Here is a 21,784-nt window from a genome sequence, read left to right on the forward strand (position 1 = left end):
TAGACCAGGTAACTGACCAACCCTGTAAGGAAGGAGAAGGACACAAGCGCATGGCCCAGAATCAGGCGAATCCTTAGATCCGATGTAACTCCATCTTGATGGAACGTCGTCCAGGGACCGACCAGGGTATATCGTTCGATGGTTGAGGGGCGAATACGTTTGTTGGCTCAGGTACGTGGTGAGTGGAATCTATCAGCTACGTACCTTCTGTGTTGAGAACTCATGCAACTCTGCGGCGAGGGCAAAGACCTTCGATTCAGAATGTGCTTTAAAGCTTTATGTCCCGCCCCTCGAGCTTCGTCGGACGGGTAATCTTGACGTTTCGCTCACTTAACCTTCACCCAGCTCCGAAATCACACAATGACGGCAGAAGAGATACAAAGCCAAGCCGCGCCGGTTGACGGGGCACCTGCCCCAGAGCCTGCCCCGGCTCTCCCCGACTACGTCCTTGACGAGAATGCCGTCTTGAAGGACGTCATTGACTCCTGGAGACACGGCCGAGCCCCAGATTACAGCAGAACCCGCAAGGTCTATGCCGAGAGTTTGTCCACCCCTTTTACTGTCTATCCCCCCTTACTCTCGGCAAACATTGACAACCACACAGCAAAGAAGGCTTCCCACACTGCCGGCTCCCTTCCCGACCTCGTCGAAAAGCTCGTCAAGAACTGGGAGATTGAAGCATCATACAAGACCTCGCTCTCAGACTGGCGCACAATCGATGTCTCCTCCTACACCTTCTCCGTCAACGGCGGTCCACCGCAATCCGGGGAGCACATGCTCCAAGTCGGCACCTACAACGCCATCATCGAACCGAACGAGTTCTACTGCCCATTCCACTCGAGCTTCGACGCCAGTCATAAGACGTTCAAACGGATGATGCCGACCTTTGCATGGGAGGTCTTGGAGGTTTTCAGTGGACCACCGACAGTGACTTTCAGGTGGAGGCATTGGGGGACGATGAAGGAGGATTATGTGGGAACTAATAAGTGAGTAAACCTGGTGAAGTTGGAGCTTAGGGGAAAGGGAAAGTGAAGCTGACACGATGACCAACACAGGGATGGAGAGAAAGTGACGCTCAAGGCACATGGTGGACCAATTGATATTGAGGGAATTGCGGTTGCGGTTGTGAATAACAAGTTGCAGCTGCAGAAGGTGGAAGTGTTCTTTGATCCCATGATGATGTTCAGGCAGATGGAGAAGAAGGTTGAGGTATAAAGTTCTTAGGTACCTAGGGATCTTTTAGGCAATGAGACATTACCTACTCAAAAGAGCCAAAGTTGAGACTCCATCGGGTCCTCCAATTGAACATCCGTTAAAGCAAGTGAAATGAAAGTGAGGCATGGTGAGTTGCTGGGCGAGAATTTTCCGTCAATTTGACTCGATAGGAGCCAAGTTACTCCTCAAATCTGCTACTAAGAAACCCCTATAGAGACTGGATGCTTGCGTTCCTGGGTAAGTCTAGTAATTGTGTTTGCATCCGTGTCTTTACGGCGAACTGGATTAAAGGATTAACCGGAGACTTCGATGCATCATGGTAGCGAGACACTCCGCTTTCATTCAGTCCTCACGGCGAATTACAACGTCTTCATGGACTCGGTCACCGTTATATACAGCAAGAAAGATAAGATGATGCTTATTTTTCTCTTTTACGCCGGTACCATATCGCCGACTTTCACTTGTAGCCCCATTCACAGTTTTTTTCCCTTCTCCTCTGCTTTCCATAGGTGTAGTATCTCCAATAATGGGACTGGGACGGTGATAAGATGAAATGTTGGTTTGTGGCAGTGGCCACTCCCTCGAAATTTAGTAAACAGATCTCTTCCAGAGGCGACATCTTCATTGACTTCCATGTAGGCGCTTTCATCCGATTCTCCGATAAGGTTCTTCCGCCTATCTTACAACCTGGGCTCCTATACTATACTGAGGCGCTTCAATGCCACTTTCTGGTGGTGAATGGACTCAAAAGGTTGTCGTTCATCTGGCCTCAGGCTCAGGTACGTCATGCCAAAAGACTCTTCACCTTCAAGAACTTTGATCTCTTTGCATTATCAACTCTTCACGGAGACCCGTGAGTATGTATTCGCTCCCGACAATAACATCTCAACCATCCACGACGCCCAAGGAGGGGTTTGGTAGATCGAAAAGTATTTAACAACCGTAATTCGTGCCCTCGTCAAATCTTTCCCTCCAACCCAAACAACAAGCCCAGTGTGAAGCCAGAAGACTGACCCAAGCGAAAAGACTCAAACTACTTACTACATCCAAGCACACAGGTAAAGAAAAGACACTCCCAAGACCAGAGACACAGAACACACAGGCAACTAACAACCCATATGCAACTGACCAGAAACTTGACAGTCAAGATGTGTCAAATCTAGTACAAATTCCACTTCTGCTCCAAAGGAGCCAACTGCACCTCCGGCTACGGCTGGGTCAACCGCCGCGGCGAGACCTACATCAGACCGTACGAGCGTGAGGCCACGCTCAGGCATGAATGTTCTAGTCTCCGCTACCGTGGTTGCTCCGGCCAGAAGTACGTCGACGGCGACACCAACGAGAGCGACAGGATGTGCCCTCAGTGCGAGGCCAACGCCAATTCCAGGCGCAGTAGAAGACACCACATCGAGTACTAGACGGGCACTCGAGCACTGTAGCAGGGGCGGAAGAGAAGATAGATATGGGAAAGAAGCTGGGAAAAGGACTGGAAGACCAGTGGGAAGACTTGAAGGGAAAACATAAGGGAAAATTGTGGGGAAGACATTAACGGAAGATCATAGAATAAGAAGCCTCCTCATACTCAAGGCATAGGGTACTAGCAACAATTTGAAAGAGACGCGTGTTGACAACTTCAGCTTCCCTCATGTGTGAAGATCCTAGTTGTAGTCTCTATGCTGTTCTTTCTTACATCCCCTACAACTGTTACCAGCGTCGGTGAGCTTTCGTCATCAATTTTCGTTGGATTTATGGTTACGTCTGCGCATTCTGCGGCATGATACCTCTATCGAAGTAAGCGGTGTGAAAGGCTTGTGCAATTAGTTGTAGCATTAAAGGTATTCTGGACGTCAAATCGCATTGTCATCCGATTTCGAGTCTGTCTCACTGCCCCTGGCAATCTGCTGATGTGGAGAAGAAGTCCTAGTGAATCGTACGGAAGTGAGATGAGGTTGAAGTGAACAGAAACCGGCATTCTACTTGTTTCGACTTGTGCCTAGAGGTATGCTAGCGATGATTCACAATCAAACATTTTACCTTTCGTCCATCAGGATCCAAACATCATCGAATCTGTCCCAGCAGTTTGTAGGAGATCTGGCGGCCTCCAACCCCGTGACGGTGCTCAGAAGCTAGGTATTGAAGCTTTGCAGAAGTATCTGGATGAACGAAATACCTCATACCTGGTTAACACAGGATGAACTTCCTTCTACCACCCTGTTTTGGTCCAACGCAGCGGGGACCCTTCACCCACCCCATGAGATGCTTCATCACCACACCCGCAGACCGAACGATCTCACGATCCAAAACGCAAACTTGACATCCCAGAACTATTTAAACTCCTGCCTAACTCTCGCCAAAACAATACAGATTTTGCTTCCTCACCCCAAACCGAAAAAGCAAGAACGCAAGCAAGCAAAGCCAAGACTTACCTCCAATCACCAAACCACCAATCCAATCACAAAATGTGTCGCTTCGGCTACACCTACAAATACTGCCTCAATGGCGAACAATGCCGCTCAAACAGGGGCTACAAGAGCTGCAACGGCGGCCTCTATCCCGGCGAAGGATACTTCGAGCGCGCCGAGCGCTGTATCCGGTCTGATTGGACTTATGACCAGTATCTCGACGGGAGGACTAGTGATGAGTACTGTCCGACGTGTCAGGCGGTGGGAGAGAGGAGTAGTGATCGGTAGTATTACCATCGGTAGAGCTGGAAGGGCGAGGGAAGAGAGGGGGAGAGTTGGGATGTGAAGATGGGGAGATGGGGAGATAGAAAGGTGGGAAGATGGGAAGGGACTTGACCAATGATGTGGTTGCAATGAGGGAATGAGGAAAGGAAAGGGAAGGGAGCAACAGGAGAAGGAACAGCAAGAAGGAAGAGCAAGAAGGAAGAGCGAGAGGGGATAGTAAGAAGGAACATTAAGAAGGAAGAAGACGTGATGCAAATCCAAGTCCATCCAACCCAAAAATCCGAATCATGGACACGTTATGACTGTGACTGTGTCAATATTGTGTGAAGACACGTACCTTTTTGCCACGAAATAACCCATTCTCGCCTCAAGACCGGCCTTCAAACGACATCACAAGCTGTCCTCATTCAGCATATGCACTCCATCCTCACCAACAGTGTGGACGCACATCAATACCGCGAAAGCTAGCGACTAGTCTCAACGACTTTCATTCAGGATATTTACCGCCTCAGCCACGACCCGGCCACCAAGAGGCCGAGACCAAGACCAAGACAGAGATAAATTATGTACAGCGAATTCTTTTGTTGCAAGGCGGGTGAACCTCCACGTTCCCCTTCCTCGACCTTTGATCACCCCTGCTAACATTAAAGGACCCCGACCATGTATGTAATCCCTGACGGAGTTGCTTAGACACACTGGGAGTAGTAAGGAGGCGAGACAGCGCTGCAGGTAGAGCCGGACTAGATACCATTAAGTTAGCAAGTCATCCCTTATCCCTCTCACCACCCATCAAACCCCAGGAAGAACTTACAGCGCAAGTCGTGCATCCCGTGTAGCCAGTACCGCCACACTGCTGGTACTTAGCGACGCTGCATCCACCGCTTCCACCACCGCTGCCACCACCAGGAGCCGTCGTGGCGCTCGCAACAGGAGCAGCAGAAGCAGTGCCAGTAGGTCCGGAGCCAACCTTGCAAGTAGACTCGCAGCCAACGCAGGCGCTGCCGGCCTTCTTGGAGCTACCGCCCGAGTACACAGCCGGTCCGGGGGCGACGTAGTTGCTCATAGCAGCGTGGATGTTGACGAGGATACCAGCATCAGAGGACTTGTAGGCACCAGGGAAGCTGACAGTCGCTGGGCTAGCGGAACCACCGCCGGAAACAGAGATCTGGTAGCAGGTCATGTACAGCTGGGCACCACCCGCGCTGCCAGCGGTGTGAAGAGCGATAACTTCCGCGCGAAGGAGATAGTCGCCGGCGGGGACGTCGGAGGGGATCTTGACTTGCATCTTGCCGCAGCAGCTGTTGAGATCCTTGACGCCCCAGAAGTCGTCGTCGCCGGAGGCGCCGGAGGGGTTCTTGGCCCAGGTGTCTTCGAAGATCTTGAACCAGCCGGAGGAACCGTCGGCGGAGGCGGCGTCGGAGACCTTGGACATGTAGACGAGGACGGGGCCGTAGTGAGCACCGCCGATGGCTTCGGAGCCGCAAGACCGGTCGTTAGGTTGCTGCGGTGTGTTAGCTTGCGTATGGGAGAGAAGCGGGATGCAAGGTGTGAGGGTAAAGGTGAGAAGTAAGGAAGAAGTCGTGAGCTTCGCTGACATTATGGTCCCTAGGGGATGACAATGATGGTCTCCGAGGGAAGAGAAGGATAACAAACCTGATGCATCTCAACAGTAACGGTGCTGCCAGCCTTGACAGGGCACTTCTTCGCAACTGGCGAAGTGCCAGCGTTACACCTCACAGCATTGCTGCTCACATCTGTGACAGGAGAGTTAGAAGGAGGAACACGAGCGCATTGCGAGCCATAGTCGGCGCCGTCGACCCAGAGGGCCTGGAAAATGGCGTGGGCAGCGGCTTGCTGGGAAAGCAGGCCGGCGATGAGGCCGGTGATGAGAGTAGACCGCATTTTGGGATGGCGTATGGTTGAGACGTAGAGAGTGTCTTGCAGGATCAGAAAGATGGAAGGAAATGGAATGGGCTGTGGGTGTCGTCGTGCTTTATATCCGCCAGAGCCAGGAGTTTTGATGTTGAGCATGGACTGGATCGGCGATACGACACTGTCAGTCCGTCAAACCGGTTCATAACCCCAGAGCATGAACCCAAGTCCCACCCGAATCGAGCACTCATCCTGTCATTTCCATGATCTTGCTCTGGGCATCCATCCTCCTCCTCTTCGGAGCGGCAAGCAGGGGGCCTCGTGACGTCTGAACACTGCTGTAGGTGGCGTAACCCCACACAAATGGAACGTAGAGAGGCTTGACCGGGAACGCGGTGCGGTGCTGTTTCAGTCTTTGCTGACGAAGTTTCGGGAAGACGACTGGTGGATTGGTGGACTTGGATAAACGTGACTGGAGTTGAATGGAGCGGTTAATCTACTTGGCATCGTGAATTCGGCAAGACGGAGTGACAGTGCCGTGGGGGAGTGTCTGGGGATGGTAAGCCACGGTCCCAAAAACCGGGAAGCGGCAGATGGTGTGCCGTTGACAATTTGGGAGTAGTCGGTCGGTGGCTGTCAAGCATCGAAAGTGGCATTTAACCGTGATTTTTCGATACTGACAAGGCGATCGTAGAGGTGGAATTTGGTAACTGTAGACGTGGAGAACTCCAGCACTCATACCGTGTTATCCAGATCCGTATATACTGGGAGATGGTGAAGAGTGATATATGTCTGGTTCGCGGTCGTTGTTGGAAGGATAGTTTCCGTTGTGGTAAAGTGTTAGGTTCTGGAGTAGGCTTCAATACCACCTCAGCCCCTGACTATCCCTTCTGTCCTGAACATTCTGTCAACGCAATATGAAACAGAAAACAGGATTATGCTTCCCAGAAACATTACCTGTAGTGTTCTAGCGGAATGGCAGGCTTGCGATCCGAGATCTTCAATGCGCCTAGCAGCATGGGTGTATGGGTAGCCGGATGCGTCGAGATGAGTAGCACTGTGGTAACATAAAAAGGGAAGAAAGCCCGCACTAGGTCTAGTTTACGCTTCCGGTACAAGAAGCCGGATTACTGGACACGGGACAATGCAGTGAGGGTTGGGATGTAAAAGATATACAAAAGTCTATAACCAAGAACTACCCGCTGTGTCTCGAGGCCCGAGGGCTTTTGAGTTTCCCAACATCACCGGACACCGAACGCCGGCCCAATATTGTTGTGGATAAATACAGCAGACAGGTCAGACAAGGGAGGACCTGCCTCGGGAAGAAGAAAAGTCTTTAGAAGAACAAAAACTCCAAAAGGCAAGAAAAGAAGAAAGGAACCCCAAGCATACCTATCCCAAACGAGGATGAGGTGGAGATCAGTCGTCCCACTCCTCATCCAGCTGATCGATCAACCGGTTCTCGTCGTCGTTGTTTCCGTATCGGCCACGAGACGACGAGCTCAACGACCGGTAGCCGCGACGAATGGGAAGGAAGCGAGCGCAAGACGAAGTGAGGATGATGAAGGTGTCCTGTGCAATCGACAGTTAGCATGGTCGCCCCATAAACGATATCAACCAAGGCAGCTTCTGCTCCCTCACCAATTCTCACGCCATGATACTTGATCGTTCTGCATACTAAACCATGCCCATGGCTTTCCGATCCCGCATCCCGCCCAGAGAAGCGAACCAAGAGGAAATAACACTCCATACCTTGAGAAAACTCCAGATACCGGCCCAAAGAGTGTAGTTGGGCAGCTGTCTCCATCCCCTCTGCTTGACCACAGTGCGTTGGTAGAAGATGCCACCAATGACGTACACGGCCAGGGCGATGAAGAAGATGATGGCAAAGACTCCCCCGGGTCCAACAGAACCGGGTTTGTGAGGCTCGGCGCCGGCACAGGCGTGTTGCGAGCGGACCTCGAAAAAGTAGGAGCATTCGTCTGGGTCGGTGCCGACAAAGGAGACGGCGGTCGGGTTGTCGGGGGAGCGGTCGCAGAGGAAAGAGATGGTTGCGGACTTGCGGCGGACCTTCTCTTTGGATGCGTTGCTGTTCTGCTTGTCCTTGTCGGAGTCGGAATCGGTCTGGTCATGGTCACGATCTTCGTCTTCGTCGTCGGAATATTTGCTGTAGGCAGCGCCCTCGTGAACACCACGGCTTGCGAGCTTCCGCTTGTCGTCCTTGTCCTCAGGTGGTTCACACGGCGACCCTCCGGTATACTGCAAAACCAGCTTTCTCCCCCTGGGCGTCAGAGCACCCGATTCTTGTCCGAGACTGTACACCTTCCCGCCCTTCTCATACCACGCGCCTATTTTGCTCCATCCCTCGCTCGTTAGGCCCACGACATCCTCGACGCCCTTTACCACAGGGGCACATATGTTTAGCGTGATGTTGTATCCGTAGTCGTATCCGCGGGCAAGGTAGTCTTCGGTGTGTGTGCCCCGGGCAAGCTTGACGTCCTTTTCGGGGATGACGGCGGTGTCGGGACGGAGATCGTAGAAGGCGCCGTTGGTAGAGGTGGCAACGCAGGGTGTTACGGTGGAGGTTGTAGTTGTTGTTGACGAAGAGGGCGACGGGGAGGAGGATTCGTCATCGGAGGCGTGGGCAGCACTAGTCAGGGCGCAGAGGGCGACTAGGCCGGATAATAGCCGACTGGGACTTGGGGGATGCATTGTGAGGAATTGGTGATGGAACCAGATCGGAGTATGGATATCGACAAGGTGCTCGGTGGCGCTCGGTGGTATGGTTGTGGTTGTGACTGGTGACAGCGGCGTCAGGAGGAGGGGTTATTGCATAATACTATGTGCTGTTGGTTGGGGGGGAATGGGATCTGACGAGGATTGGATCTGACGAGGATTGGATCTGACGCGGATTGCTGATGCTGGCTGCTGATCAAGTCGCGGGGTCGAAGATGTGATGTCGAGGACAGGTGTTGATATCGAAAGAGTGTAGATCAATCCCGCGTGGTAAAGTGGAAGAAATGGACAATGATGATGAACTCCAGTCTGAGAATTGGTAAGGTTGGTTGGTTGGTGCCTGGCTTCCACTTCAGCGGCTGCAGTGTCGTCAGTGGAACAAGTTGGAAATCTGTCACTGACCATGATGTTAACCGCATCGAGGAAAGGCTGCCCTGTCTTTGAGTGGCCAGCAGGGACCACGCTCTTGCATGATTGGTCCATTTTGGACCGGGCAGATCAGGGGTACATCCACACTCAAGATGGAATTCGCCAAGGTACTTTAATGGTTAAACAGACAGACAGAGTATTGGGTTTGAAGAGGACGGAAGGTACCAAGTCACCTACGGGAAGCGTATCGCTTCTCGTCTCTCAGATAGTTAGAGCCCCGATTAAAGTCCCCATTGAAAATAGGACTGAAATCGAGAATATGACCATTGTAAGACAAAGTACCAATTCGAAGACAATAGGTGAAAAGGTACTTCGAGCACATACCAAGTACATAACCGCCAAGGAGCCCAAGACTGGAGAGTCCGCCCGGAAAGCAGCGACCCGTCTGGCACGATTAAGGTATGTCCACTTGCCAGCAATTGGAGCAGTCAATTGGCCCAAGCTCCTTTCCTTTCGTCACTGTCACTGCAGTGGTCCAGCACCGTTGCTTCTGGCGGCCGCAGCGGCTCACGACACCATCCAGAGCTGAACCCTTCAAAAAGGCAGCTTCATCCTCTCCCCGTTTTCGTCTTGTTGTCTCTCACAGCAGCACACCTAGTTAGCCATCGGGCATCAACATGGCCGGGAAACAGAAGCAAGTCGCCGCGCAAAAGGCGGTTGCGCCTCGCCAGCAGCACTACGAGTTTGGCGGCCCGTAAGTAACTAAAACAATGGAAAACCCCTGATGAACCCCTATCACCATCACCACTTGGCGACAACGATGTCCAGGACGCGCCCAGCTAACAATGAGCTTTACAACAGTATCGGTGCCTTCGCCATCACCTTTGGCCTTCCCATTCTCGTCCACGTCTTCAACCTTTTCTGCAACGATATCTCGGGCTGCCCAGCGCCCTCGCTCCTCCACCCCAAGTCTCTCGACCTCGAACAGCTCAAGCGCGAAATCGGCTGGCCTGAAAATGGCGTCTTCGGCCTCTTCTCGTGGTCCGCCACCCTCTGGACTTTGGCCTACTACGCCCTCTCGCTCGTCCAATACCGCATCCTCCCCGGTCACCACGTCGAGGGAACCGAGCTGAGCACCGGCGGCAAGCTCAAGTACAAGCTGAACGCATTCAACTCGGCCATGTGCACCTTGGCCATCCTCGCTGCTGGCACCATCGCTCAGGGCGCCGAGTTCCCTGTCTGGACTTTCATCTCCGACAACTTTGCGCAAATCATCAGCGCCAACATCCTCTTTGCCTCGGCGCTCGCCATCTTCGTCTACGTCCGCAGCTTTGACGTCAAGCCTGGTAACAAGGACATGCGCGAGCTGGCCGCAGGTGGCACCACCGGCTCCCTTATCTACGACTTCTACATCGGCCGCGAGCTTAACCCTCGCATCACCCTGCCCCTCATCGGCGAGGTCGATATCAAGGAGTTTATGGAGATGCGCCCCGGCCTTCTTGGATGGATCATTCTCAACTGCGCCTTCATCGCCAAGCAATACCGCCAGTTCGGCTACGTCACGGATTCGATCATCTTCATCACCGCCATCCAGGCCTTCTATGTCTTCGATGGTATCTACATGGAGCCTGCCGTTCTGACGACCATGGACATCACCACGGACGGCTTTGGGTTCATGTTGAGCTTCGGTGATGTGGTTTGGGTGCCTTTCATGTACTCGACGCAGACCCGTTACCTGGCCACTCATCCTCAACAGCTTGGCGCTTTGGGTCTGATTGCTGTCGGCACTGTTCTGGCCGCTGGTTACAGCATCTTCCGCCTGTCCAACTCCCAGAAGAACAACTTCCGCAGGAACCCCGAGGACCCCAGTGTTAAGCACCTGACCTACCTCCAGACCAAGACCGGTTCTCGTCTCATTACCTCTGGATGGTGGGGCATCGCTCGCCATATCAACTATTTCGGCGATTGGCTGCAGAGCTGGCCTTACTCTCTCCCTACTGGTATCGCTGGCTACCAGATCTTGAGCGCTGGCAGCGGGGCTCCTGGTGCCATCACTATGTTGGACGGGCGCGAGGTTGTTCAGGGCGAGGCCAGGGGTTGGGGTATCATTTTCACCTACTTCTACATCCTGTACTTTGCCGTTCTGTTGGTCCACCGCGATCTCCGAGATGACGAGAAGTGCTCCAAGAAGTATGGCGAGGACTGGGAGAAGTACAAGAAGATTGTGAGGTGGAAGATTGTGCCTGGTATTTACTAGGTGGATGAAGGAGGCGGTTTGTATGGTTGTATGTTTGGATACCGAGGGGAGTTGCTTTGTTGGTAGCAACGCGTGTGAGTAAGTGTGTACAATTTTAATAGTGTATCAAGTCAACGTCGTAAAGTAGCCAGGTGTAATTTTACTGATTGCTTCAAGCCGCCCGTCACGTCGTAAACCTTTGGCTGTGATGACATGACGAGCGGGAACGGAAGTGACCTGCTATTCACTCTGTCACTCCTGGCCGGCGAACCACTCAAGTTCTTTGCCCACAACGACGCCTGGGACACGGAACCTCTCATTGCCCGAGAAATCCAGGCCGCTACGAAGCAAGCTGCCAAGATCATCAAGAGGAGAAAAGCTAGGGATTACATCGTGATCCTCAACGAGAAAACACAACCCTTTCGCATCTTCGGCTCGGAACCGGCCCGGCTGATGGAACGGAACCCCCGCGTACACACATGCGACAGGTGTCTAGGCCCCCACAACACAGCCAAGTGCACCTTTGCCTCGGTCTGTAGAGATTGCGGCACACCAAAGACCTCGCACAGGGACACGTGCAAACCCGTTCCCCAGTACCCCAACTGCCTGGGCCCCGAAAAACCTGGACACGTCGACTGCCCCGTCTTCCCGAAGGTGAAAGACAGCCACGTCAAAAAAACCCACCGCCGAACAACGGGCAGAAGCCCCGAAGACTGGAAAAGCCGCATACAGGAACGCAGTGAGGGATCTGAAGAAAGAAAAAGAAACGAGCGGACTCACTAGGAGCAACGCGATCAGAATGACGAACCAAGAGAAGTCAGACGGAGAAACGCCGGAGGGAAACCCCGCGAGGGAGAATAGCCCAATAAATACGGCATTTACAATCGACGGCGACGGAGATACGACGCTGGAGGATTCTCTCCCACCCCCGGAAAATGCCCCGGAAGCCCCACCCCCCGCCCCGGCCAGACCCCAGGGACTCCTCCTCAGCTCGAACAGCAAGGCCAAAGCCTGACGCAAGAACGCCAGACGTGGTTTTCAAATACAGGAAGAATCAGGAGGCACAACGGACACTAAACCTTTCACCTTCAACCAACCACACGGCCGAGCAAAGTCCATGGGCCGCGGAGAGGACAGACGGCCCTCTGAGATCTGGAACAGCATACCCGGAGGCCGCTTCCTGGTCACACTCAATACACCCCTCACCGTTTCCAGGACCCTCAACATACGCCCTCCCCCTCCCACAGAGAGCAAACAAGACACCCCTCCACCTCTTGAAGGTAAACAGGGCGATAGAGAAACAAGCCCCGACCTCCTATCCCAACGATAGAAGGGCTTAGGGTTACATCCGTTAACGTCCAGAAGTCCCCAGCGAATACTGACGGCATCCTCGAATGGGCAATCACCAGCCGGACCCTGATGATGTGCGTACAAGAACCAGCCATAACCCAAGGCAAAATCCGCAGACACACCGGCTACCACGCAATCGGCCGCGATGACCGAGAAACAAGAACGGCAAATATACATCGCCAAAACACACGATTTCTTAGTGCCACTCACCCCACAAACACACACCACTACAGCGTCGGTGAATGGCGCCAACATCACGTGTGTATACTGGCACCAACAAGACAGACAAGCGGAATCGGCTAGAGATTACCTGCTGACACTCCAGATACAACACGCTCTCATAGTAGGGGACTTCAACGCACACCACTCATCATGGCACCCCCAATTCCGGAACTCGGGAAGAGGCGACGAAATCGAAGAACTTATGGCATCATGGGGCCTCAACCTCCTCAATACACCAGACATACCCACCCACAGGTACGCGAACGGCCACTCTACCCTGGACCTCGCGTTCGGCACAGAGAGGGCATACATGAGAGTAGGCGCATGGGTCTCGGACCACCGCAAACTTGTCATCACAATCCCGGCCAACAAGACCCTTCCCACTCAGAAGAAACATATCCTCCCACCTACACACGGGGAGGAAGCGTACCAGGCACTGGTGCAAAGACTTCCGAAGACCACCCAGACCCCACAAACCCCAGAAGACCTCGAAGAACTTGCATGGTCCATCACGGATACGTTCGAGGGCACGATCAAAGAACATTCTATCACGCTCGGAGGGAAACCAAAGAGTATGTTATGGTGGAATGAACACCTAGCAGAGGCAAGAGACGGGAACCCAACGGTCTACCGCAAAGCCTGCAAAGAAACTCGAACCAACTTCTACCGCGAAAGAAGAGACTCGGCAAAGTCCCCCAAGAAACTAGGCAACATACTGCTATGGAGGAAGGACTCATTGGACGACAGACCCACCCTAATCAACACACAAGATGGGAAACTGACGGACCCAGAAGACATCGCGACATACTTGGCCAATGCAGCTTTCCGACCAGCAAGGGAAGAGCCTCTCCCAACATACCAACACCAAGGACCAACACTCCCATCGGATATAGCACAATGGATACTGGACACACCCTCGGACGACGAAATCCGCGAAGCCTTCCTCAGATGCGGCTCCAACACCCCAGGCCCAGACGGCATCACGCTAACTATCCTCAAGGACGCCTGGGAACCGATCCTTCCCACCATCCGCGCAATCACATACGCCACCCTCGCACTGGGAAAGTTCCACGTCGCGTTCAAAAGAGCCCAGGTGGTCACACTCTTGAAGCTAGGAAGGGACCCACACAGCTACAAAGGCTGAAGACCCATCGCCCTCCTATCCACGATAGGCAAAGGCATCGAACGGCTGGTCGCCAGAAGAATGACCGCAATTGCCCTCAACGCCGAACTGATCCCCAGAGACACAGCCGGAGCGGTCCCAACCTGATCAGCCACGGACCTGGTCACGGCCCTAGTATATGACGCAGAAGGAGCCAACCGAATCGGACTACACGGGATCATCACAACATACGACATCGACTCTGCCTTCCTGTTCACACGGGTGGACAAGCTGGAGGAAGTCCTACACGGACAGGGATGGCCACCCACCCTGAGGTCCCTAGTCACAAACTTGTGCACCGACAGGTACTTCGCATTCAGGTGGGCAAGAAAACGCTTCCACTCGAGCAACGGATTACCGCAGGGATCCCCATGGTCCCTTATACTGTTCCTATTCTTCACGGCATCCCTACCCAAGAGACACCAAGGACCAGCATTCTCATACGCAGATGACATCGCACAGCTCACGGTGGGCCGCGACGCAACACAAATGCTCCACACGGCGTCACAAAGGGCAGCGGAACTCCACAAACGAGCACTCGATCTAAGCTTCAAGATAAACTACAAGAAAACAGAGGCACTTTACCTCCCGCCACGGGGCAAGGAGGCGAAGAAAAACTGGCGGAACCCCAACAACATCACCGTCAACACACCAGCCGGCCCGGTGAGACTCCAAAGCGAGATGCGTTGGCTAGAAGTACACTTAGACGCCAAACTCTCACTCGCGACACAAGTCCGAAGACGTACACCCAAGGCAACGGCAGTGATCGGGCTGTCGGCAAGAATCAACCAGGTCTTCAGAGGCCTCACCCCACGTACGGCCAAACAACTTTTCACTACATGCCTTATACTGACACTAATGTACAAAACGGCAGCACTCTTCCCGGGATACACCAAACCCAGAAGAAAAGATAACCTGGTCTCTACCAACATCAAATCAGCACTAAACGAACTAGAAATGGCAGCGTCAAAGGCACTCAGGACGACGATGCTGATCTGGGATACAATACCCAAACAGATCCCATTCTGGCTCGTGTGAGGAACCGTTACAAGCACAGGAGTATTATCGCTGGGATAGAACAATACAATAACGGAGTAGTAGCCGAAAGGTACTGGTAGATTGTGATAGCTATTGCTTGCTGAAGAGCTCTGTATTTGGAAGGCCTGGGAAGGCTTTCCTTTATACTGGTTCTTCAATAAGGCGCCGCTGCGCCGATGGGCTATCCCGGCCCTTCGGCATCTTACCGTAGCCGCGGCGCCGGCACTCCGGCGCTCCGGCGCGGCCCTGATTGGTCTACCTAGCTGCTTACATAAGTGGTCTCCTATTAGATCGTAACAGCTGGTTAATATGGCCCCGAACGAAATCATTGGAAGAAAGATGGCGAAGGCTGCCGCCAGGCTACACACACTCCCGGGCAACCACCCACTCACACAGAGACTGAGACAATCTCCACCAAGGGGATGGTCAAGACTGGACGCCCTTGCAAAGTCACAACCCCCACCAGAAGAACCCCCAGACGAAATGTGGCGCCCTAGATTGCCCGCTCTCCGCAACTGGCTCGCCCCCAGCACCGAAAAACAGACACACCAGCTCAGACAATGGACCCTGCCACCCGAATCCGACCCAGAGCTATACTGGGCCAGCAACAAACCACACAGCCTCATGGACCAACCATGGTACAAAGACAACAATCCATACCTTGGACTACTACGCAAATACCTAACGAGGTGGGTAGGAGAACGAACGGGCCACTGGAACTTTCACTCCTACCACGATCGTTTCAACTACCCCCACCCCCAAGACGTTCTGGTACTGAACATGTGGAGCACCCTGCAAGAAAGGACACTATTTTGTATGTTCACTGATCACCTACCGCAACCCGAACGCGGCAGAAGACACGCTGAAGGCCTTCAGCACAAGCTACACAACATTCTTCACAAGGATCCAAGCCCTCAAGGACGAGGGATACACACACATCCAGGCACTATGGGAAGGAGGCTACCAGAGGATGAGGGTGGCGAGAGCGGAAACTCCCAAACCGGACGATGAGCCACTGCCATTCGCAGAGGCGCTTGCTCTCCTGGGGTCAAGAGGCCTGGAATAAAACAGTGAAGACACACAGAAAGGATTAGGGTTTTTCCAGCTCACGGCCACGCTAGCGCCTGGCCCAAGAGGCCTTTTCCCCCACACTAATGTACTTATGCCTAGCCGCCGTCGCGGGTGTAAGGGTTCTACGAGGTATACACGCAGGTAGGCCTTAGTGAAAGTGGTAATATTTGACAAAGAGGAAAAGAGAAGTCTGTGCCAGTTATGGCATGGAGCTTACAGCTAAATACACAAGAGAGGTGCGGATATCGAAGGTGCCACAAACGCCAAGGTCAGAAATGTAGTTCGTGCGGCGCACCCCAGGAGTGCACCCAACCGGAGGGCAGGCCTGGCTTATATAAGGTTCAAGCCAGGCAGACACCCTGGGCGCCAGCCCCATGACAGCGGACACGACAACATTATCTATTATTGGTAGAACGTAGTCGTAAAATACATTCATTCATTCATTCATTCATCCAGTGAGTCTCCATCCATCGCTGTCCTTTCCCTAGTTTCCCCTCTGCTTATCACTTATGCGCAACTCCTACAAAGACCACCACGCTTTCTCTCCTCTGCCTTTTTCTTTCCTAGGAACATCCTTCGAACGGCATTATCATCAAGGCGGAACAGATTGAGCAAACAAAACATCTTGACGTGGCCGTTGTCATTCCAACCAACCCGTCTCTCACCAGCTAGGGATAACACAAACAAAGGGTGACATCATTGCCTGACCAACACGGCGTCCAAGCTCCTCCCCACTCTGGGGACCCTGACGACCCTCAAAGAAAGACCAGCTCTCTGCTGTTTCTCGACACAACAACCAACATCATCAACGGCAAATTGTTTCGAAACACCAAATTCCCTAGTATCGAAGCGCACCAGGTCCGCGCATCACGGCGATTTCTCCTACTCCGACAGTCTGCATCATCGTTAGACAACTGCTCCACCAGATCCAGGTTGCCCATCACAACATCGACGACATCTCTATTACCATTACGACCACCTCAGGTACATCTTCAATACCACGTCTGTCACCTCTTCGCCGACCAACCACACCAGAGCCAAACCTCCTTTCACCGCCACCCCGACAAATCATCTCGTCGCAATGGGCCGGTGGAAAGACCTCGACACAGACGCCGAGCGTCTCCCTGAGAACATGACCCGCATAGGCTACGACGCCGACACCCAAGTCTACACCTACCGCGACAACACCGACGGCACAATCTGGGAGGGCGCACCCGGCGCTATCTACGGAAAGCTTTTCCCCGTCAAGCCTCCCACACCATTACCCAGCGTCGAGATCCCAGCAATCGACGGTACAGAACCGGGGTACATCCTCGAAGAAGGCCCTGATCACAATCCTTTCGGTGACCATAACGCGGTTCCAGAGGGGGATGAGAAGGAAAAGCCTAAACGGGGATACAGCACGAGGAAAAGAGTGGATTCAGTGATGGATCGAATTGGTAGTGTCAGGGAGAAGCCGGATACCGGTAGGAGGCACAGTCGCAGGGAGAGTCGACGGGAAAGGGAACGGGGAGATGCACATGCCGGATACGGAGACGAGAAGGGGTTGGAGAGGAAGAACACCACCAAGAAAGAGCGGGACGGGCACCGTTACTCGGAAAAAGAAACCCTCTCCCGCTCTAGCACCACTCGCACGAGTCGCACCTGCTCTACAAGTACACCTAGTTGGGATCCCCGGCCATCAACACCACCACAACAACAAGAGGGAGGCTCGAAGCTGAAACGAGCTGGAACTCTGTCTCGTCTCTCACGATTCCTTACAGGCAAGCGCAAGGAAGACGATCCAGATTACGATGTGACTCCGGGTACTGGAAGCGGAAGCGGAAGCGGCGGTTTCAATGCGAACGGGTCTAGGGTGCATCGTTCGGCGACGGTTAGTGCGCGGCCCCGACCACAGACTCAACCGCAACCGGACTGGACTCGGGCTCCCCAGCCGGGTACGGGGAGGAGGCAGAGAGCTACGACTTTTGATGATATTTTGGCGGGGATTCCGGGACAGCATTGAGTAGAGGTACCGAGTTGAACATGACAGACTGATGCAATAGGAGCTGGGCGTTTGGGGTTTTGTTTCCACGTTGATAAGTTTTCTCTTTCAGCATTTTCCGCCTCAGATGGCATTGTTCTTCTCCATAACATTTCATCTCCATTAGACCAATACATTACAGCTACCTTCCATTGCCATCCATCATCCCAGTTCCCATCCGTAAATCCAACCAACCCCAACAACCCCTTTGACCGAACGTGTTAACACCTAGGAATCCAATACCCTCCCGTGCCATAATACCGATCCCTAGCTTTCCCATCATCCTTCCGAATCCCCACTTTATGCACCGGTATCCGATCAATCTGCTTAGCCACCTTGTCCTTAGCCCCGCTAATCTTTTCCTTAACTTCCTGTCCCTTTTCCATCACCTTGGTCTTCTTGAATCCCCCTATCAGGCCTCTTTCCCCGTCCCCGTTTGATTGTTCAGCAGCTTCCATCCGCGCCAGTGTAGTTTGCGCACTCCAGTTCGGTCTGTCAAGACTAGCCAGCGCTAGCACAACATCTTGATGCGCGGTGTCAAGTCTGTACTGCGGGCTCGTCTCGCGATAATCTAGCACTGGATGCAAGAATCCCATCACTAGGACCTCGACTTTACTCCCGAAGAAAGTAACTCCCTGTCCGAACTCAGTAATGAAATATACCGTCGTCTGCTGTTCCACCACCACAGCCGTTTTCTTCGCATACGGCACCGGTCCTGAAGAAATGATGGCTTCGTACCAGACTTCCTCCGTTGGACCCCCGGGACCCATCGGTCCTCCTTTGCCTGGCACGATGCGCGCGTAGCCGAAGTAGACGCCTTTGAAGTAATGCTTTATTTCCTCCGGGAGGTCTTTGAGGTTAGCGGTCGGGATGCCCATTTCTGATGTACTTCTTCCTGTGCCGGGGATGACTTTGCCTCCGAAGCGGATTGGTAAAGGTGGTAACGGGCCGGAGTCGGGGCCGATAATGCCTGGCATTTCGTTGTTCGCTTGTTGACTTCCTTGCCGTCCATCTCTTGTTGTCATACCCGCTGCAGCACCTAGGCCACCAGCGCCAGCGCCAGCGAGACACATAGCACCGAATAACGCCCTTAGTCGCTCCTGCTCTTCTTCCTCCGCTTCTTCCCGTGCAGCTTTGACTTCCTCCGTCGCCATGATACCCAGTTCTTCCACAATGAAGTTGGCGCGGTACGGGTCGATAAGGTTAGTAATGGGATCTTTGATCGGGGAAATCTTGGAAGAGATAACTTCCGAGGCGATGAACGAAGTAAGTGCGACGCCCATTTCCAGAGGCATGGTCGACAGCGTAGCGCCGCGGATGGAGGAGGGGTCGGTGGATGTTGAGGCTAGTCGGAAGATGGGGCTGGAGCAGAGGACTTTCATCTTTTTGCGCTGTTCTTCGAGTGCTTCCTGGGGGTCCTTCGATTCACTCTTTTCCTTTTCTTTAGTCCCGCTCTTGGCATCCTTTTTCTTTTGCTTCTCCTCCTCCTTCCTCTTTTTCTCCTCCTCCTTCTCCGACAACGGAACATCCCCGTTCAAACAAAGATGGACCCGGAAATACCCATCCTCGCACCCCTCCGGCACCCTCACCACGGCTGTGAACCTCGCCACATGTCCCTTTTTCTCGCCAAACTCTTTTTTCAGCTTTTTCTCCGTGCGCTTGATATCCCGCTTCCAGCCCCTTTCTTCTGTAGTCGCTCCGCCTAGTCCTAGCAACCCCGACTTTTTCTTAGCGGCGCTACCACTTTCGAGCTCATCGGCAAGTACCCGACTAGCGGGCGTCACGCACACCCAGTCTTCGCGACCACCGAGCCAGTTTTTGATCTTCATTCCGCTATCGCCGGAGAATCCACGCTGTTGGATCCAGAGGGACCAACCATTATCTGTCACGTTTACATGGGTGCCTGCCACACCTGCAGCTGGCGGAAGAGATGGGAGTGTAGGGAGCGGATACTTGGGACTGGAAAAGATGGAGATGGTAACGGTTGTTTTCGGACCGCGGTGCCAAATTACTGAAGGTGAGTGGCGGAGGATGGTGTAGTGTTTTGTTGATTCGAAGGGGTGGGAGATGAGGCCGGAGGCGAGGTAGGCTGTTTCGGAGAGGGCGGTGGACCAGAAGCCTTTTCCTTCGTCCTTTTTGGGGGATTGGGACTGCTGTTGGAGTTGGGGTAGGGATTTGGAGTGGTGTAGTCCGGGATGTTGTTCCGCTTGGGGTTGTTGAGGTTTGGCTAGGGCGAAGGTTGCTGCGTGCTGGACATGGGGATGCGGACTCGGACGCTCGAGGGAACGTTGTGGTGGAGGTGGAGGAGGAGCGAACTGCTGGGTTTGCACATATTGAGGGTGAGGATGTTGTCCGGGGAGACCTAAAGGTTGCGGTGGCGGGCCAGGCGGCGGAGGAGGAGGGAAAGGAGTAGCTCCTGTCGTCGTCGCAGCGCGGGGTGGAGGACCCGATGGAGGGCCGGGAAGGCCCGGGCCGTTATAAGTGGGTCCTGCTCCGCTTGCTCCGTTCCAAGTGGGTCCTTGTCCCGATCCGAAAATTCCGGAACCTCCGGACGGTCCGGGACTGGGCGCGGCGCTTCGATTCGGGCTGCCAGCAGGCGTGTTGCTGTACGAAGATGGGTTGTAAGGCGAGTGAGGTGTTAAAGGAGTGTGCGGATGTTGTCCGTGATACTGCCCGCCAGACCCCGGAGGAGGTCCAAACCTTCCACCATGTCCGGTAGTTGCTGCCCGCGGAGGCAGTGGAGGAACCGGACTACTCGGGCTTCGGGGCGCCGCTGAAGGAGGTCCGGATGCATATGCTGATGGAGAAGGTGTTGGATATGGAGAGAGATGGTTTGAGGATTGGAGGGGAGCGCCGGGTCGAAGGGCGGGCATGCTAGTTTGCACTTTCAGGTTGTTGTAATTTCGGGAGTGCTGCTGCTGCTGCTGCTGCTGCTGCTGTGTTTGATGGTGGTCATGATAATTGCCATGATGTTGTCTTTGAGATGGGATATCCAGCATTGTCGGCCGGTGGTGTCCTTCATTGCCGTGAGCATGGCCATGATCGTACCGGTGTCCTTGATGCTGCTGCTGGTGATGTTGCTGCTGATAATTCTGATACTGTCCGTGGCCATGATGCGCATCTTGAGCAGTTTGAGGTCGGCCATGAAAAGGCGACGATAACCCCTTCCCTCCTCCCGGTTGCAGTGCACTCGGATGCTCATATCTCGGTGTCTCACTTCCTCTAGCCCCCCTACTTACCGGCCTTTCCAACGCTTGCTCTCCCAACTCCAACAATGAAGGGGGCTTTTCCGCCGACGGCCGATACGCCTGGAATGTTTGTTGGGCACCTTGTTCATTGGGTGTACCAGGTCTTTGTTGTCTTTCGGGTGCTTTTGGTGGAAGAAGAGGTGGCTTTTCAGTGTTTACCGGTACCTCCTGTTGGGCAAGGGAAATGTTCTGCTCCTTGTTGAATGAAATAGGCAGTGGAATGGCAGAGGGCTGGCGAAGGTGAGAGGCAGGGCCAGGTGCGAGACTTTGAGGGGGAGCATCGTCATAGTCGCCTAGATAATCGTCGATGAGGTCGATGAGTTCGATTGCCGAGCCTGGGCTTTGGCCTTGTGACTGTGTTGGTCCTGAATAAGGTGGTGGAGGGTCCAGGTGGTATGAATGTTGTTGTGGTGTAAATGGTGGTGCATATGCTTGGTGAGTGGGATGTGGTGTTGTTGGTGTTGCATCAAGTGCCGGTTTCCGTCTCATTGGCAGCGGGGGGGCGTTGTGATGGTGGCTGTGCGTTTGCATCGCGAATAATTACTGACTTCAAAA

General features: G+C 53.6%; 7 protein-coding genes across 7 annotated transcripts; 4 read left to right on the plus strand and 3 right to left on the minus strand.

The window, feature by feature from the left end:
- The first annotated feature begins 327 nt into the window (after positions 1 to 327).
- On the plus strand, positions 328 to 1,235 carry SMAC4_04517 (uncharacterized protein). The gene is made up of 3 exons (XM_024655651.2): positions 328 to 541; positions 605 to 986; positions 1,056 to 1,235. The coding sequence occupies exons 1-3, from the start codon at positions 361 to 363 to the stop codon at positions 1,213 to 1,215; spliced, it is 723 nt and encodes a 240-aa protein (XP_024511503.1). The 5' UTR covers positions 328 to 360; the 3' UTR covers positions 1,216 to 1,235.
- Positions 1,236 to 4,288: 3,053 nt separating this feature from the next.
- SMAC4_04518 (uncharacterized protein) lies at positions 4,289 to 5,933 on the minus strand (the record flags this gene model as incomplete). Its single annotated transcript, XM_066090125.1, has 3 exons — positions 4,289 to 4,642; positions 4,686 to 5,403; positions 5,556 to 5,933. The coding sequence occupies 3 exons, from the start codon at positions 5,931 to 5,933 to the stop codon at positions 4,380 to 4,382; spliced, it is 1,359 nt and encodes a 452-aa protein (XP_065946697.1). The 3' UTR covers positions 4,289 to 4,379.
- A 1,260-nt stretch (positions 5,934 to 7,193) lies between these two features.
- Positions 7,194 to 8,776, minus strand: SMAC4_04519 (uncharacterized protein; the record flags this gene model as incomplete). The annotated part of the gene is made up of 2 exons (XM_003345237.2): positions 7,527 to 8,776; positions 7,194 to 7,346 (listed from the first exon to the last, which is right to left on the minus strand). Exons 1-2 carry the CDS (start codon positions 8,484 to 8,486, stop codon positions 7,194 to 7,196), a joined length of 1,113 nt encoding a protein of 370 aa, XP_003345285.1. The 5' UTR covers positions 8,487 to 8,776.
- A 749-nt stretch (positions 8,777 to 9,525) lies between these two features.
- On the plus strand, positions 9,526 to 11,288 carry SMAC4_04520 (uncharacterized protein). The gene is made up of 2 exons (XM_003345238.2): positions 9,526 to 9,633; positions 9,741 to 11,288. Exons 1-2 carry the CDS (start codon positions 9,557 to 9,559, stop codon positions 11,134 to 11,136), a joined length of 1,473 nt encoding a protein of 490 aa, XP_003345286.1. The 5' UTR covers positions 9,526 to 9,556; the 3' UTR covers positions 11,137 to 11,288.
- Positions 11,289 to 15,196: 3,908 nt separating this feature from the next.
- On the plus strand, positions 15,197 to 15,898 carry SMAC4_04108 (uncharacterized protein; the record flags this gene model as incomplete). The annotated part of the gene is made up of 1 exon (XM_066090056.1): positions 15,197 to 15,898. The coding sequence occupies one exon, from the start codon at positions 15,197 to 15,199 to the stop codon at positions 15,896 to 15,898; it is 702 nt and encodes a 233-aa protein (XP_065946698.1).
- A 1,141-nt stretch (positions 15,899 to 17,039) lies between these two features.
- Positions 17,040 to 17,963, plus strand: SMAC4_04521 (uncharacterized protein; the record flags this gene model as incomplete). The annotated part of the gene is made up of 1 exon (XM_066090126.1): positions 17,040 to 17,963. The coding sequence occupies one exon, from the start codon at positions 17,040 to 17,042 to the stop codon at positions 17,961 to 17,963; it is 924 nt and encodes a 307-aa protein (XP_065946699.1).
- Positions 17,964 to 18,202: 239 nt separating this feature from the next.
- On the minus strand, positions 18,203 to 21,760 carry SMAC4_04523 (uncharacterized protein; the record flags this gene model as incomplete). Its single annotated transcript, XM_003345241.2, has 1 exon — positions 18,203 to 21,760. One exon carries the CDS (start codon positions 21,758 to 21,760, stop codon positions 18,203 to 18,205), a length of 3,558 nt encoding a protein of 1,185 aa, XP_003345289.2.
- Between the last annotated feature and the right edge of the window lie 24 nt (positions 21,761 to 21,784).

The sequence above is a fragment of the Sordaria macrospora genome, chromosome 4 (genome assembly GCF_033870435.1).
Source record: "Sordaria macrospora chromosome 4, complete sequence".
In the NCBI taxonomy this organism is placed as follows: Eukaryota; Fungi; Ascomycota; class Sordariomycetes; order Sordariales; family Sordariaceae; genus Sordaria; species Sordaria macrospora.